This window comes from Talpa europaea (genome assembly GCF_964194135.1).
Source record: "Talpa europaea genome assembly, chromosome: 13".
NCBI lineage: Eukaryota > Metazoa > Chordata > Mammalia > Eulipotyphla > Talpidae > Talpa > Talpa europaea.
In genome coordinates this window covers 28,857,138-28,873,883 of record NC_140080.1, presented here as the reverse complement: position 1 = coordinate 28,873,883, position 16,746 = coordinate 28,857,138, and the positions used below count along the sequence as shown (strand labels likewise).

At 54.1% G+C, this 16,746-nt stretch overlaps 1 protein-coding gene across 1 annotated transcript in view; it reads right to left on the bottom strand.

The window, feature by feature from the left end:
- Positions 1-286: 286 nt before the first annotated feature.
- The window catches only part of JADE2 (jade family PHD finger 2), a gene marked incomplete at its 3' end in the record, with an annotated part of 47,899 nt that continues 31,439 nt past the window's right edge, over positions 287-16,746 (bottom strand). Inside the window, 5 exon segments of the mRNA XM_084252562.1 lie at positions 287-1,095; positions 2,340-2,468; positions 5,225-5,342; positions 13,717-14,181; positions 15,376-15,492. Coding sequence (XP_084108688.1) covers positions 287-1,095; positions 2,340-2,468; positions 5,225-5,342; positions 13,717-14,181; positions 15,376-15,492 — 1,638 coding nt within the window.

Sequence of the window (16,746 nt, the reverse complement as noted above, 5' to 3'; positions counted from 1 at the left end):
CGCTGCTTGGGCCGGGCAGGGATGCTGCCTTGGTGGGGAGGCTGCACAGGACCTGGCGTAGTCCTTGTGGCCAGAGCCGTGGAAGGAATCCTAATGTCCTAGGCCAGCACAGAGGAAAGACAACAGTGTGGAATTCAAAACTCTCTCTATATTAAAAATAAAACCACAACAGAGTGGCAGCCTTGAGGGTCTGGGACACTCAGCAAAGATTGGAAATGGCAGTTGTGACTGGGCTGAGGCCTTGTGGGGGAACCAGGGCAGGGCCCGGGACAGGGATAGGGGCGACTTAGGAGGCCAGAACCCCCATGCGGACCACCTCCTCAGCCCCTGCTTCCCGGGGACCCCGCTGTACCCCACTGTCCTCGGCCTCCACGTCTGAGTCGCTCATCTCCCCATCAGAGAAGTAGCCGTCAGTCTCGGTGTCAAAGTGCAGGCTGACCTTTGGTCTCTCGGCCACAGCAGAAGGCGGTCCTGTCCCAGCATCAGGCCTGGTACCCGGTGACCTCCGGGTTCCCTTGTTCTCTCGAGGCAGCCGGAGCCGGCCTGAGGGCTTGGGGCTCGCCGTAGGGCCAGGCACTTGGACATTCGAGTCGGCTGTCACTGGGGCTGCCTCGTCCAGGGTCTCAGGGGCCAGCGGTGGGGGGCTCTCGGGAGTGGCTGGGATGGGGCAGTCCCCAGCTGTAGGACTGGAGAGCAGGTGAGAAGGTGTTCGCCTCGGTGGTTTCCTGGCAGGTGGCCCTTGACCCCCCTTGCCGCTGCCTGCATCCTGGCCCCAGGGCTTCTTGGGGAGTTTGTCTGGAGTCGTCCGTGAACCGGGCCCATCCTGGGGTGGTTTCTTCTTGGCTGGCAGGCGGGTGCGGCCTCGGGCCTTCCTGGCAGGGTCACCAGGTCGTAGTGAGGGGTCCCGCATGAAGCTCAGCAGCGTCTCCTCATCTTGTAGCAGCTCTTCCGACAGCAGCCCCGGAGCAGGGTCTTCACGGTGCCCATTGTTCAGTGACCACTCGCTCATGGCCATGTTCTCCGCTGTGATCTGCACAGACTGCGCCAGCCAGCTGTTGAAGAAGGTGCCATCGATGGGGAAGGAGGTGGACAGGCCTGGCAGAAGGGAGACAGGAAGCAGGTGAGATGCCAGCACAGCCCTCTGAGGAAGCACCCCCCAACACACCAAGGTGTGTCTTTTCCTCCCACTTGGCCTCTGTGCTAAGCCCAGTTGAAGTTATGTTGTTTTGTCCAAGCCAACACCACCTAAGAGTGGAGGCCACACCACTTGTCCCTCCCCCTAGAAGGATGTCCTCTCCTAGAAATGGCTTCAGAATTTGTGGAGTAGAGCACAAGCTGATAATGCAGGCCCCCTGTTCAAAAATTATTTAAGAATTTCAAAGAGGCGACAGTAGAATATTAAACCATCGGGGTCCTTTGAGTCAGCATGGGTGCAGAAGCTGGCCCTGCACACCCCCCAGCCCCCCATCCTAGGGTCTCAGGGTATCAAGAACGGAGGAAACCGCCCCTGGCCACAGGGGGAGCTGGATTTTTATGAGCATAGCCTGCAGAGCAAGGAGGCAGGAAGGTTCCTCTCTTGGGAGTCAGGATCAGCTCAGCTCCTGCCTCTTTCTCCTCTGTGGGAGGTTGTGGAGGGGGCAGCTGGCAGGACTGGGTCTCCCATTACACACCCAACATTGTCCTCTTCTCTCAGACAAAGGAAAATAAAGGATGACCTGGGGCTTCTGTGCTAGAGAGGGGTTCTGGAAGGGAAATCCACCACAGTCCTTGAGGAACACTTGAGAGGACACGTGACCTCCTGGGAAATAGTCCAGAGCTGGGGCCCCTCAAGTGCTGCTCTGCTTACCGCAGTGGCACTGCACAGGTCTGTGACAGCGAAGACAGGGTGGCCAGAGCCCGTGGTCACTCTTGGGTCTCCCTGGATGACTTCAGAAAGAGTCCCTGCCCATTTGAGAAGATTCCAGCCAAATGGGACAAGAAAGAATTGACAGATCCTTACCTCCCAGCACAGGAATGGGTTACTGGAAAGGCCCAGATGGCCTAGAGGTCTGTTGAAGGCCTCTGGGAAAATCTAGCATTCAGGACCTTGGCCTGGGGAATGACAAATAGTTCCTGAACTCCTAAGCCCAGCTTCCACATCTATAAAAGAAGATGCCAGGTGGGGCACCCTCAATCTCCTTTATGGTTAGTACTTGGGCAAGGGTCTGATCCGTCCTCTTGGGTGTCGTCCTCTATGCAGCAGGGGTGCAGGTGGACCCTGCCAGTCCTACATAGAGGGCTTCAAATGGATTGATGTCGCGAGCCCCCAGCATGTCCTCCAGGCCACCACGGCCACTCACCCAGCTGCCCCAGGACTGAGTCTGGTCCTGCCTTCACTTTCTCTTTCTTTTCAGGACTGCCTTTCGGGCCCTCGCGACCTTTCCTTTTTGAGTCGCTCTTCTTGCCCTTTGCTCTCCTTCCAGATCGTTCTGTGTCAGGGAAAGAGAGAGCAGGAGGTAGGTGTTTACCAGTGCAGCCTCAGCCAGAACCAAGATCACTGCATGTCATCCCAGGACCCCCTCACCACCCAGTGCCTCAGCCCCCAGGCTCAGAGCTGGAGGGAACAGGGTAAGTGGGGTACCAGTGGATCAAGGGCAGGACAACTGTGGAGTCACTGCCCACTGCTGCCTTGGAGGAGCCTGGGAGGGCAGAAGGCTATGTGGAGGATGAGGACCACTTCCCAGGGCCAAACTGCAGTCTGCTCTTTAAGGCCTACAGATCTGGGGAGTCCTGGTGTGTGGGAGCGCTGTCTGAGGGTGAGGGTGCTTAGGTCAGGGCCTTGAATTCCAGGCCAAAGAGGTCTGCATGAAGGTGGAAAGCACACCACGTGAGGCGTCAAGAGGCTTGTACTCCACGCCAGACACGGCGCTCAGTCCCTTTGAACAAGCCTCCTGGTTCTGCTTTCAGACCAGAGAGCAGATGGGAGGTTTTGTACACACCTGGCCCTCATTTCCTTTCAGTGCGTGATCACATAGGTGTAGGGAGCCACAGAGGACACTGGAGCTGGGGAGGGAGGTGCGGTGGGGGAATTCCAGCTGCCAAGAATCTTTTCCCACATCCTCAGTGAAAAACTGGGGCTTGGAGGGCTTCCGGGATAAGGGTTTAAGGAAAGGTTGAGGGGTGTGTTTCCAGTTTCAGTTATCTTCCCAGCTCTGCTGTTTATTCTTTCTGCAACCTCAGGTCAGGCAGCATTTCCTCCTCTGTAAATGGGACCACTGCCTAGATACCCTGGAGGGGGGTGTGGCGAGCACTGCCCTTAGGCTGGTCTGGGCTCCTTCCGCGGTACGAATATCCGACCCTCCCCACTCTTCAGTCTCACTTAGACTCCCTTCTGCTCTGGTGCAGCTGTACCAGTGTCCTTCCAGCTTCTCTAACAAAACATGCTCTGGCCTCTAGGACTCCAAATATGTTCTTTCCTTGTCCTTCACCTGTTTCAGCCCCCAGGCCAGAGAAGAATTTGCTCACGATACAAGTCTCATCGCAGGGACGATGCATCACAACTCTGAGGGTATCAGCTTCTGGCAGACGCAAACAACTCATCTCTCCAAGTGCCCCAACCTGAACAAAGGACCACCGGAGCTGCCACGCAGGTGGTGCTTCGTATGTCACCAGACTCAATGTAGGGCTGTGGACCACCAGAATCTTGACCAAGTTTTTGGTATCCTGTGCCCAAGGACACTCTAGACCTTGCCACTCTCTACTGTCTCAACTGTGGGCCTCTTCTGCAGCTGGATATGTGGCCATGTGAGGTCCTAGGAAGCCTGTCTTGGCTCCAAAATCAACACCACTGGGAAGCCATCCCTGATACCTTTCCCTGAACTGGCACCTACTGTAGCCCCTTGGGCACCACTTTCCTTTGTCTTTCAAATCAGATGGTGAACTCCTTGAGGGCAAAGCCTTGTGCATTCCGTCCACAGTACTGTGCCCTGCAACGCCCAGGATCCTGTCTATGCTGTTACTGCTCACTGTGTGAATCAACAGATGAGAAAATCTGACAAGCCCTGGCAGCCAGAAGTTGCTACAGTCTTGGGGGTGATGGCTGTGACCCACTTACCCAGGACCTGTACTTGGCAGTGTTGGTTTTTGGGGCCAGAGTGGGTGGTGATCTCAAAGAAGGTAGCTCAGTGCTTAGGCAGGTGTGGGACAGAACCAGGACCCCAGTGCTCCCTCCCTCCATTGTTGGCCCTGCAGCTGTCCTTCCTGTACAATCCAGGCCCAGCCTGATTCAGAACAGAGGGGAGGAGCTGCAAGGGGAAGCCTCTAGCTCAAAGTTCTCTTCATTGATCTCTTTCTGCTGCATGTAAATCGGCATTAGAGCCCCATTTTGGAGTTTAAGTGTTGCAATCCTCAACATTCAGAAGATGGTCCTGTGTCCAATAACAACTTCACAACTGACAAAGAGCAATGTCACAACTGGAAAGAGCAATGTCAGAGCTTCCTTGGCCTTTGATTTCCAGGTATATTGGTGCATGTGATGGCAAGAGAAGAAAAAAGGAAAAATTGTTGCCACGGAGCCTGAATCCTGCCAGGCCAGAAGAACACACTGGGACCTCTTTCATCACAGGAGCAGCAGCCTTCTTTAGGATCAACACGCAGCAACAAAGGGGATCAGGGAAACCTGCCAGTTTCAGGTCTTTCTTGCCTCAGGCTCTTGTTTATTTTGCTCAATGTTGTTTTGTTATAAATTTGATGAAAAAAGCAAAAAAAGCAACAACAAAAACATCCCAGGAGGGGTTGGAACGATGTCCTAGGACCTGGCTTCATGGTACGTCATTCTGTTTAAAGCGGGTTTCCGAGAATGTATCGATGATGTCAGATAAGGACTCACTGGACTGGCATGGAGCCACTAGGACTTCTGGTCTGCACCTGATACACATGCTATTTGCACCTGAAGTGCTGTCGTCCTGGCACTATCTAGATGGCTCCAGTGAACTAGAAAGCTCCCTGAGGGCAGAGTGATGCCCAAATTCCAATCTCTGGCTCCTTGCCTACCAACACACAACTGGGACCCTGGGGTGTCCCCATTTTGGCCAACTAACCAAATGACGGCGGGGAGGGCTGGGGGCCAGTGGCCCCTGGCCCCATATACATGTCCCCACCGGGCCCCAAAGACATACCCTCCTTGGGACCCAGCCCCGCAAGTGTGTAACTGAGAGGTAGCCGGCGGCGGCAGGGAAGCGCCTACCTCGACACAGATCCTGTTCAATAAGTTTCATCTGCAGGTGGAATATCTGCTCCTGGAGTTTGCAGATGGCGTGTTTCGTTCTCTCGCGCCTTGTCACCATGCAGCACAGATTTCTAACCTGAGGAAACACAAGAGAGATTTTCCACCTTACTCATAAGCAACCATCCCTGACTTCCCAGCTCATGTCGATAGTGAAGACAGCGCCTGGGGGAAGGCCCCACAGCCACTACTGCCTAACCTGCCCAGGACATCCGGGAATCAATTCCCAGATCCCGAGTGTGTCCTCAGCCCTCAGTCAGATTCTCTGAGCCAAAACATGAGGCCAAGCACAGCCTTGCACTGCAGCCCCTGCAGGGCCAGTGAGCAGGACGACCAGCTGGCCAGCTTAGGCCGGTGACTCCACCGTTAACTTCCTGGTCAAGCAGCCACGCTGCCTCCCAGATCCTTCCAATGTGGCTGCTCTTCCCTGTATACACAAGGACCTCATGAGGAGGCCCAAGTCTGTGGACACCACGGACACCAAGTCCACGCCGCTACCCTATCCAAGGCTCTTTCCCACCAAAGAAACTCTTCAGCCACCGGCACCATGGCAAAAAGCCAACTTCTCTCCTCAGCCATGAACGGCCGTGGTACTGGAGCAGCCAGCACTCCAGCACGACAGCTTCAAGCAGATAGGCAGTCCCCGACCACCTGGGTCCGGACTGGCTGACCCCTGTCTACACGCTGCACTGGGACCTGAGCCAAGACAAGCCTGCTTTGGTCAAGACCCCAAGTTTCTCAGTTACTCAGCCAGACAGAACTCCGCAGAAGAGGGCAAGGTGCTAGAACTCCCCTACGCTAGCTAAGAAGTGCCTCTGAGATTAGTTTGCTCAGCCCGTGGGACGTAGACCCTCCTTGCATCTGGTCTGGAAGCATCTGGAGATGGACCATGATGCTTCCTGTCTAACTGGCATCATTCCAGTCCGGCTGCTTTCAGGGTGCATCATGCTCTGGAGTGAAAGACACTTCCTTGTTCCCCCAGCATCTTTAGCTCAGGTGGGAGCCTCCAGCAGCAAGGACAGTTGGCCAGGAACACCAGGTCCCATCAGGTCTTTCCAGCTGAGGCTAGTACCGCTGTGTCTTGCTGGGCTCCATTTCAAAGCAGAGTTCACTCTTCATATTCTTAAGCTGCTCGGGGCTGACCTGTGGGTTCCAGGGTCGCCACCTGCTGTCTTGAAGACCATTTCTTCAGGCCGGGGTTAGTAGTGAACAGAATTTTCTGCAGGCGTGGGCATCCTCCTCTCTTTCCTGAGGGGAGCACTGAAGGAGCTCTCACAACTCTACCTCAGTCTTAGGCCTCACAGGATGGCTCTGCATGAACTTCCAGTGGCACTCCATTCTGGACACCAGGCCCCCTGGGGCCAGCACCACACAGGCCTGAGTCCTTGCTCCAGCATCCCGGCACCGTCAGGCTCCCTTCCCACACATCCCAAAGCACAGGGCTGTGGCTCTGTGAACACATGTTGGGTGAGACCTTGGGCTCATCAGTGAGCAGCACCTTGTGGGCCCCTTTCTCCTGAGGGCTCGCTGATAGAAGCTGACAAACACTGATAGGGCCAGGCAGCCTTGGCCCAGACTTGGGGACGCTGATGAAGACTTCCTGAAGAAAAGGGCAGCTAGACCACAAGCTGGGGACAAGGACACAGAGTAAGACCAGGCCCAGGTGGTGTGTGGAGGGACTTGGGGAGGGGCTGGTGGTGTAGGGTGTGTTTAAGTGTTGAGACCTGGGAGTCACCCTTAGCACCCACTTTCTTATCTGACCCCATAACTGATCCACCAGAATGGTCCATCAAGTCCTTCCATCAGCTCCCTTCACCTCCCAGTCAGCCCATCATTTTCACCTGGACAACCAGACATTCTGATCCTGTTATCTCAGAATAATCTTCCTGAAACGTAAGTGTAAATCCTTATTCCCTTAAAAACTTCGATGGCTTCTGTACCAGTCGAAAAGGATCCTCATCCAACTAGAACATCAGGTGTAATTAAGATGAGGTCACACTGGATATAAAAGAGCCCTAAATCCAAGACTAGGGCCCTCACAGGCCATGTGAAGACAGAGGCAGACACAGTAGTGAGCCATGTATCATGTATGAACCAGGGAGCTGCCAGGCATCCCCAGAAGATAAGAGAAGGGCCCGGGCCACGTTCTCCCTTGCAGCCTTGAGGCGGCAGCACCCTTGCCAACACCGTGATCTTGGACTTTCTCTAGAACTGAAAAAGCAAATTTCTGTTGTTTAAAGTCACTAAGTTTGTGGCTATAATGTAGTGCTAGGAAACAAATATACAGCTTCCTTCCCATTACACTTAAAAAACCTGAGTCACAGTCCAGTGCTTTGTCCACCCTGGCCTCCCACGGCACCTCAAAGCGCACCTCATCCTGCCCTCCAGCACCCTTTGGCCTGTGTCTAGCCCCTTCTGCCTTGGGGCCTGGGTCATATTCACTCTTGCCCTGGACTTCTTCACCCCCGGCTTCCCAAGGCTGCATCTCCCTCAGGCCTTGGCACCAGAAGGCCTTCCCTGTACACCACATCTAAGCAATAGAGCATCATTGTCCCTGTATCTTGGTTTTTATTCTTCCAGCCGTGACATGGCCTAACGTGAGGACAGAAGGGATGAAGAGAGACGGGTGGATTCATGGCAATTGTGGAGGCTTCAAAACAAAACAGTCAATGTGTCCAAATTAAACAGTCTGTCAAGGCCCAGCTTTTAAAGAATTTCCCCAATATGCCCTCCTGGAGTTTACTCAACCCTTAACCCTAACGTCTAAAGGTAAGGAACCAGGTAAAACGAGGCTCAGAGTCACAGATTTCTTCCCACAACAGTCATGTCTAATTACTTCCTATTACAATACAGGCTCAGGGTTTTGAGGGGAGGTATGGTGGGGGACATCTGCCAACTGAAATTCTGAAGCAGTTTTATAAGTCATTCACAAATGAATCGCTGGCATTAAGATCCCTAGGGTGGCTGGCTAAAAACACAGATTCCCAGGCTCAGGGGAAAAGGTGGCTTCCTGGTTGGGCAACCTCGAACATGCATTTTACATATTACTGTTGAGTCGGAGAATCCTGCCGCTTGCCAGAGGTCTCCAAGTGACTGCATAGGCTGCTGAGTTCCAAAGCCCATCACAGTACAGGAAGAATTTCTAGTGGTAGTTGAACCCATCAGAAATTCTGATTATGCTTATTTTATAATGTACAGTGGTAACTATGGCATATTAAAAATGCAGTATGATGGAGGTAAATGTTCACTTTTTTTTCGTAAGGATACACAACACGATCAGTGATATGGGGATCTCCTGCCCTAAAAGTAGGCGTGCTGCCTTTTGTGAGGCCCCCAATGATGCCCACATCTTCTATGGCTACACTGGTGGCACCGTGATCCCTCTTCCCACCGCACCTTGGAATCCACAACTACTTCTCTAATTTCTCCCAACACGCTTGGTGACACTGCCATATGCTACTGAATCATGTGGAATTCCACTTCCGGGAGGGTTTGGGGGGACAAAGTATTGATAGCACTTTAGAAGAGCTGGCCCAGGCAATCAGGTTCCTTACACTGTCATTACTGTTTTTCTCTGATTATAAAGATAAAACGATCTCTCTAAAAATCAAGTCAGAATACAAATATGAATCAAATGGAAAAGTGCCCAAACTAGGGCAGGGACTGGTAATATAAGCAGGTTTTTCCTTGTCGAAGTTGTTTTGGTATCAGCATGGGGTGAGGGGAGCAAGGGGAGGACACATGTGGGGGCTGGCAAGGCTGTGGGAGGAGCAGGCTGGAGTCAGCCTCCCGATGGGGATGGGGGGGCAGATGCGGCCGAGGGGGACCAAGGAGCACTCAGAGGGAAGCCCAGCTGGGGTACTCAAGGGGGATCTGGTCTGATACCCACAAGGCATGTGTGACTATAGTGAGAACTGCTGAGAAGGCTGAGCCATGACAGAGAAATGGCCCCGGAGATAGGGAGATGGTAGCCCTGGCAGGAGATTCTAGAATATGGCGATGGCCAGAGTAGGAAGGAGGGAGGTAGGGGTGGAGGGCAGTTGGTAGGTACAAGGTCCCAGCTCCTCCTTTTCTCACAGGGATGACAGAAAGGCAGAAATGGGGGTCGGGAAGGGGACTGGGTGGAAAAGCCCACGGCTAGTGAGCCTTCAAAGCTGGGAGACGGTGAAGGATTTCGAATGCTCGTACAATTCTGGAGCAGGAGGCAGCTGTGGAGAATAGACAGAGACGTCCCCATACCGCACAGTGTGGCTAGGAGCTCTCTGGTAGGGAGGGAGGGGATGAAAGGAAAGAGACCATGGACAGAGAGGGCACTGCTAGCAACAACTGGAGGATTCTGGTCAAAGGAACAGGAGGGGAGTTATCTGCTTAGAGAAGAGGGAGCCCTGAGGGAGGGCAGGAGTACGAGAGTGGAGATGGGGAGGGGAGCCCAGAAGGCTGCTGATGTATGTCCTGCCAAGGCTGGCTGGCAGGGGCCTCCTCACTGGCCTACTCTATGGGGTAGCTCCTGGCAGGCCTGACAGCCCCTGGGCACCCTGGTATCCCTGGGTAAGTCTCCACCAGTGGCACTGGGCAAAGGCATGGGCACTGACTCTGTGCTAACCGGGGTAGAAGTGAAGGAACAGGGAACAGTTGGGGCTGGGGAACCAGGGAGGCAGCTAAGCAGGGAGAACAGGAGCTGGAGTTAAGAGGGATTTGGGGTGAATAACCAGGGAGTAGTTCAAGGTGGCAATTAGGTTTGAGGGAGGGAGGGGCACTAATGGGGTGAAAAAACCCTAGAGATGGGACATAGGGGAGTTGAGGAGCAAGAGCTCCAGAGGCAAAGGCCGCCCAGGACAAGGTGGGCTTTGGTGAGAGGCCAAGGAGACCACAATCCAGGCACTGAAGGCTGAGTTAATGAGGTGTGACCAGAAAGCAGGTGGCAAGTGTGGGGGAGGGCAGGCGCTTCCTCTCCTGCCTCCAGAGAGCTATGGGAAAGGAGGTCTTGCCTGTCCTCTGGGTATGTGTCTGCAAGTGGCCCTCACCCCCGGCATCTCTCAGACCCCCCTCTCAGACCGAGTAAGGTTCTCAAATAACCTCCTGGTAACCAGATCCAGAACCATAGGCAGCGAGGCCCCGTGCAGCCCAAGCAGCCAGCCCGGTTGCTAGGGGACACCAGCCGGCATTTGTCAGGCTGATGTCAATGCTGCAATTTTTTTGTCAGCTGTGAATTACTCTGGGAGGCTGCAGTGGCCATGCTTTCCTGAGCTGCCTGCCAGGGCCGAGGCCGGCGGCTGAAATTTTAGGAAAGCACATCCAGGCCAACCATAAAATAGGATTTCATGCTGGTGGTGGGAGCAAGGCCCCAGCTCCTGCTTCGCTCAGCAAAACCCTTGACTGGCCTGGGGGGAAAAAAATAAGCAGGGAGGATGCCCTGTGATTCCCTGGCCCCTGCCCCTACCAGCCCCCATGGAGCTCAGCCTCTGAGCAGCCCACTCTTCCCAGAGCCAGACTGCTTGTGGGGTCATGCAGCAGCAACAGCCACAACTAAACGCAGGGCACTGTGCAGAATTGTCCCCCATCTTCACTGTGACCTCAGGGTCTTTTTGAGCTTACTCCCATTTAACAGAACAGAAAACAGAAACTCAAGAGACTTGGAAACCGAAACTCAGAAGCGCAGAGATGGGAAGTGCTGGAAGTGAGAACCGAGCCAACCAAGGTCTCGATCTCAAGCTCTGCCCTGCCTCCTTGATGCAGGCAGTCCGACTGGCCTGGACATTCACAGCCACTGGCACTGGGTCTCAGCCAGACTGGGCCCATTGGCCAGGCCACCAACAGTCACGAGCCATTGCAGAGAGCCTCCCCACGGCATAATTATCAGTCCAGTTCACTCACTCAAATCACTAACGTGTGGCCATGAAAGGCCCCCAAGGCTGGACCCAGTGAGGTCAACCTGGTCCTGGCTATCTCTGACTTTCCTCTCTGCAGCCTGCCAGTACTGTGCACACGTCCTTGTCTTGTTCTCGGCTGGTGCCGGAGTCCAGCTCGGTGGCTGCTGGAGAAGCAAGGCAGCGTTCTGACAGGGACCTCCTAAGAAGCTGCACAAACCTCAAGGCTGGCCCTGCCTCCTCTTCCTGGAGGAGAGGGTTGGTTCACTCCTGATTTTGAAGGATCTGTGCCCCGGAGCAGAGGGGACTGGAGGCAGCACTGGTTACCTGGGAACACTGAGCCTGCCTCAGCAAGCTTGCTGCCAACTTAGCACCTGACAGATTCGGCCCCTGGCTTCACCTGCACATGTGAACAAGGGCTAAGAGGTTGGGGGACTGTTAAAAGGATGCTTTTACTGGGAAATGTACAAAATTCATAATAAGCCAACCTCTCTGGCTCTGGGACAAACCCCTTCCCCTATTCAGGTTCTAATTCCACTCAAATCCTGAACACACACCTTTTAAGGTTTCCTTAAACATGCTTTGGTCCATGTCATCTTTCTGAGGTGGTTTCCTCATCTGCTCATTAGGGCTGGGAGTACCTTTTCTCAGGAAGATTGAGTAAGTGACCCCACTCTTGAACTTCCTACCCAGACAAGCCAGGGTCAGACTTGTGGGCTAATGAGCCCAGACCAGGGAGGTCAGATCTACTGGGTTATTTGGAAACAGGAGTAAATGCAGCGTGTTTGCTCTAGAAACCTTGGAAGTGGGGACACAGGGCAGACCTGAGGATGACTCTGGAAGTTTGTACCTGATGCTGCTGCCACACATGGCAGGAGTCTCGGCTGACCAGGAAGCGGTGGCCTCAAACCTCTCATCTCCCTTCTAACCTGGGGCTGGCTGGCTGCTAGGGAGTAAGCTACTTTCTGGGCCAGTGGAGTTGTTCCCCTGACCAGGCCTCAGGACAGATACTCGGGTAAAGGAGAACAGCGAAGCTGGGTCCAATTTCAAAGCTCCTACCTCAAGTCCCCCCATCACACATAGCGCAACACCTGCCAACCAAATTGTTCTAACCACTTTGCAGACTTGTCAGTCCAGATGCTCAGAGTTTGAAAAAGCAGCTGCCTCTGGTCACGCAAAGCTCCTAGATGCTTCCACTTGGGTTGCTTCCTAGCACCACCTGGGGAGAGGGTGGCATGTGTCTTTGGACCCATCCTATTGGGACATGATCCAATAGTTCTGAAATCCTAGAGTCCAGTGTCTCAGAGAGGTGGCCAGAACAGCACCTGAGGTTCAGAATACTGCATCAAAGACCCAGAACATCCTACTCATCCTTGGGTTGCCCCCAATTTGGGGGTGGTATTTTTTTTTTTTTTAAAGATTTATTTATTTATTTATACAAGCACTGGGTATAGTCAGAAGCGCAGGAGGGTGAGAGAATTCACCAGAGCCAGAGCAGGGAGCAGAACAGGCAGAAGGACCAAAGTACACTGCTGAGAGGAGCAGTGGGCACAGCAGGAGAGGTCTGCACGCCATGTGGGACCCTCGCCCGGTGGCCAGGAATCAAACCGGCGCTGCAGAGACTGCGGGCAGCTTTGCAGCCCAGTGCTCAACCGTTGCGCCACCAGAGAGGCCCTTTGGGGGTGGTATTTTTAACAGCTGGCGATTGCAAGGCAAAAGAAAAGCCAAATTCAAAGGCAGGAGCCCCTCGTCTTTCTGGGAAAGTATAGGAGAGGCTGGAGACTTTGGGGGAACTCCATGATCCAGGAAAGGAATTCAGTGACCCTCAACATCCACAGTCCAGTCCAAAACCATGACACCTGTACCCACTTCTCATCTCACTCACTCTCCTAGCTAGCACGTCTGGACTAAGCTAAGATCACCTATCTCCCAGCACAAGGCCTGCCCACCCTACTGCAGGCTTGCAATTCTTCTAGGGTTTTGGGAGGTTGCAGCCCTACCAGGACAGTCTAAACTCACATGTTTCTTTGGCTTCCAAACACACTGACCTAGTCCCATTCTTCCACTCCACGTTGGCTGCTGCTGGTCTCGAGACCACCTGCGCGCTCCAACCCCACCTCAGCGCCTGTGCTCATGCTGGTCCCTCTGTCCAGCACCCCCAGGAGTCACATTCACACCTGTTTTCCCTGCACTGGCCTCCCACAGGCTCGTTGGGTTGATCCAGCTCACCCAGGATTCCCAATTCCTTGGCTGCCTCCAAACCTACACAGAAGTTCCTGTGCTGGAACCAGGTAAAGACCACAAAGGCCACCAGGAACTGGAAGCCCAAGTTCCCGGCGACGGCTCTAAAACCCTAGCCACATGACCTTGGCAGGGCCCCAACTTCACCAGGCCTGCAAAAGGGGTGGAGAGGCAAGCACGACTCAGAGATGCAAGAGCAGGATCCTTCCCTGTTGTGCAAAGTATAGCGACCCCTGCCTGTCAGAAACCTGGAGGCCACAGCTCAGAGTCCTGGTGAGCCATGGTTGTTCCAGGGCAGGAACATGGGATGCCCACAGGCAGGGAGGCAGGGCAGCAGGTACTCACCCTCTCCAAGTCCTGCCTCAGGTGTGTGAAAAGCTTCAAGCGGCGGTAGAGGACGTCCTGCTCCTGCTGGGCCAGGTTGTCCACCTCATCAGTCTTGGGGGTCAGCAGCGGCTGATTGGCATTAGCTTTCCTCTTCAGCTTCCAGTACTGGTAGATGAAGTCAACTAGCGCCTCCGCCAGGTCCAGGCGCTCAGCCACCTCGGCCGGCTCCACCAGCTCATAGAAGTCTTCCTCTAGCTGCTGCAGCCGCTGCTTGCGTAGGGTCACCTTTTCTAGGTCCTCACCGGCTGAGCTGGGCTCCATGGGTTCAGATGTGGGCTCACCCTGGGGTCCCCCATCACTGTGTTCTTGGCAGAAAGATTTGAACTTGACCTCGTCGTTGTCTGCTAATATAGTCCGCATTTCCAAGCCATGGTCAAAGGCGCATGTGACGTGGAACGCCGTGACGCAGGAAGGCATGGAACACTGGAGGGAGGAGAAGGGCAGTGTCAGGCAGGAAGGGTGCTCTGGTGGGAGGGAAAGATGTGGAGCACTGCCCAGGGTTCCCCCAAGAAGACAAAATGCTGCTGAGACCCTTAAATAAAAAGATGTGGGCTCCCAACATCCTGAGGGGAATGGTGGAAAGGAGATGGGGTTCAGCACCACTGAGCCTGGGGGAGTCAACTATCGCATAACAGGGCAACCCGTGGGGACAAGCAGCATCTCTGGGTGAGCGAAGTGACACCAAATCTGAGGCATCGAAAAGAGGCTGTAGATCACTGCCACCTTCTGTAGCAAAGTTATCTAGATGGGAACTGAGTGTCCTCGTCCTGGCCTCTGGGTAGCGGGCCTCAACTAGAACCCCTTCTCCTCTTCTCTGGGCAGCTAGGGCCGCCACCTCCCTCCCAGAGGATAGTTGCAGGCAACTTGTAACTGTCTCTGTCACAACCCACCAACCGTCACAGAATATTTATGCTGCCCTCACAAGTCACCTTGAGAGTCTCACACAGGGATGGAGGCACACCTAAGGTTTGCAGTGACAACTGTTCCTAAAGATGAGGGACAGAAAGCCTGACCTCAACCCCCCAACCTGGAGACCAGCAGCATAGTATTACCTGCTAGTATTTGGGTTCTCAGACCCACTCCAGATATGGAATCAGAGCCTTCAGGGTTAGGCCCAGCTCTGATTTAGCAAGCCCCGTGGCTAAATCTGATGCACCCTAGAATCTAGGAACCACTGTTGTTGACAAACTAGTGCAGCCCCGCTCAGTATCAGGACATTCTATTTGCTTACTGGAGGAAAAGTCCCACTCCTACCCCTCCTTCATGTCAAGTTTGATGTCCAGGGTGGGAGATCAATGCATTTATTAAGTACAGAGTCACCTGCTACTGGGGAAAGCCAGAGTCCTCAGCACTGCCAATGGGTGTGAGCCTCAGCTCCCCAGGCCAGTCCCCTGAGTAGAGAAACAGGATAGCAGAATGCAACCCCCAGGTGTGGTTGTGGTTCTGGTCCCAATCCCAGCCTCCTGGGTCCATCAGTGGTTTTGTATGCATCACCATGGGGATGGGTGGAGGGGGCATGGCAGTTGCTTGTTTTCCAAATGTTTCCAGATGAGCCTTGCTATTCAACTGGCTCCTGCATGAGGTCCCCAGGCAGGAGGGAAGTGGCCGCGTATGTACCTGGATGCAGGTGCCAGTGCACTCCTTGCAGAGGCTGCAGGACAGAGCCCAGCGGCTGGCTGGGATATGCGAGATCTTGGTTATGGGCTCCATCTTCTCGGGGCAGCCGATGCTGACCTGGTAAGGACACAGGGAGCTGCCATCAGATCCCTTGTCCAGAGGCTGGCTCCAGGGACTCCCCAAATGGGGGGCATGGGGTGGGGCACTGCCTACTGATACCACGGTGTGGGCAGACAGAGCAGTGGGGGAATACCTGAATGGTGACTACCCCTAACTGATCACTAGGCCAGTGTCAGTGTGTGCTCGCCTGTGCTGGTCTGAATGTCTGAGAATGTGTGAGAGCACACACCAGTGCATGAAACCGACTGTGTGTGCCTCCCAGGGCTGGACTCGAAGTCTGAGGGGTGTTGCTGGGAACCACGATGCAGGCTTCTGCGATGATGGTGGTTGATCAGTGATAGCTGCTTCCTCCCACAACAGCATGTAACATAATTGGGGGACACACTGGTGTGGCTGCGGTTGGGTGGGCTCGGATAAAGGTGTTCTGTGTGTAAACACGTGTGTGCAAGTGGACAGGTATATGCGAAGTCTTCCTCCCTTCTATACCTCAGGCCTCTGTTAATCACATCTTCACAGTTATTATCATCTGTCTGTCTGCCTGTCTGTCTGTATATATTTATTTTGATGGGCTCTAAGAAAAGGTCCTAAGGGAGCATCTCCTTCTGGGGGGCTTCCAGAGCTTTTCTGGTCAATGGGGGTGGGCTCTGTTTAACCTCTCCTTCCCTTCCGATGGGGGACAGGCCTACAACCATGCTCAAACCCAAAAGACAGGGCACATTTGCCTCCCACAGCCCAGGCCTGATCATGAACAAGTTCCCTTGTCCAGAAGTCCTGAAGCAAAAGGCCTCTGTGGTGGGGTGCTCATTAGTTCTCTCTGTCCCTGCTCTACCCTGCCCACGGTATACTCAGAGGGAGACCCAGACTTCAATGCTGATGTGGGAGGAAACTACTATTGCTGATTCAACCATCTCACCTCAGAAGTCTGCAACATCCTTCAGACCTCGAGTACAGGAAGGGGAGGCCACCGGGCGCAAGCAGCAGTGTAGTGCAGCCTCATTGTCAGGACACACAGAGGCACCGAGGCTTAAGCTCTGGTGAATTTTTCCATTTCCCATTCCAAATAAAACAAGATGGCCTCCGGGGAGCCCAAGGCCTCCTCTAACTCACTGTGAGCCTTGTCCATCACCCACGGTCCCCCTCACCTGACCAGGACCGCCCCTCTGTCCCAGTCACAGCAGCAGGCCTACCATACAACACTTAGTTGGGCCTGATTTCCTTTAATTTGTTGAAATTATTATTATTTTTCTTTTG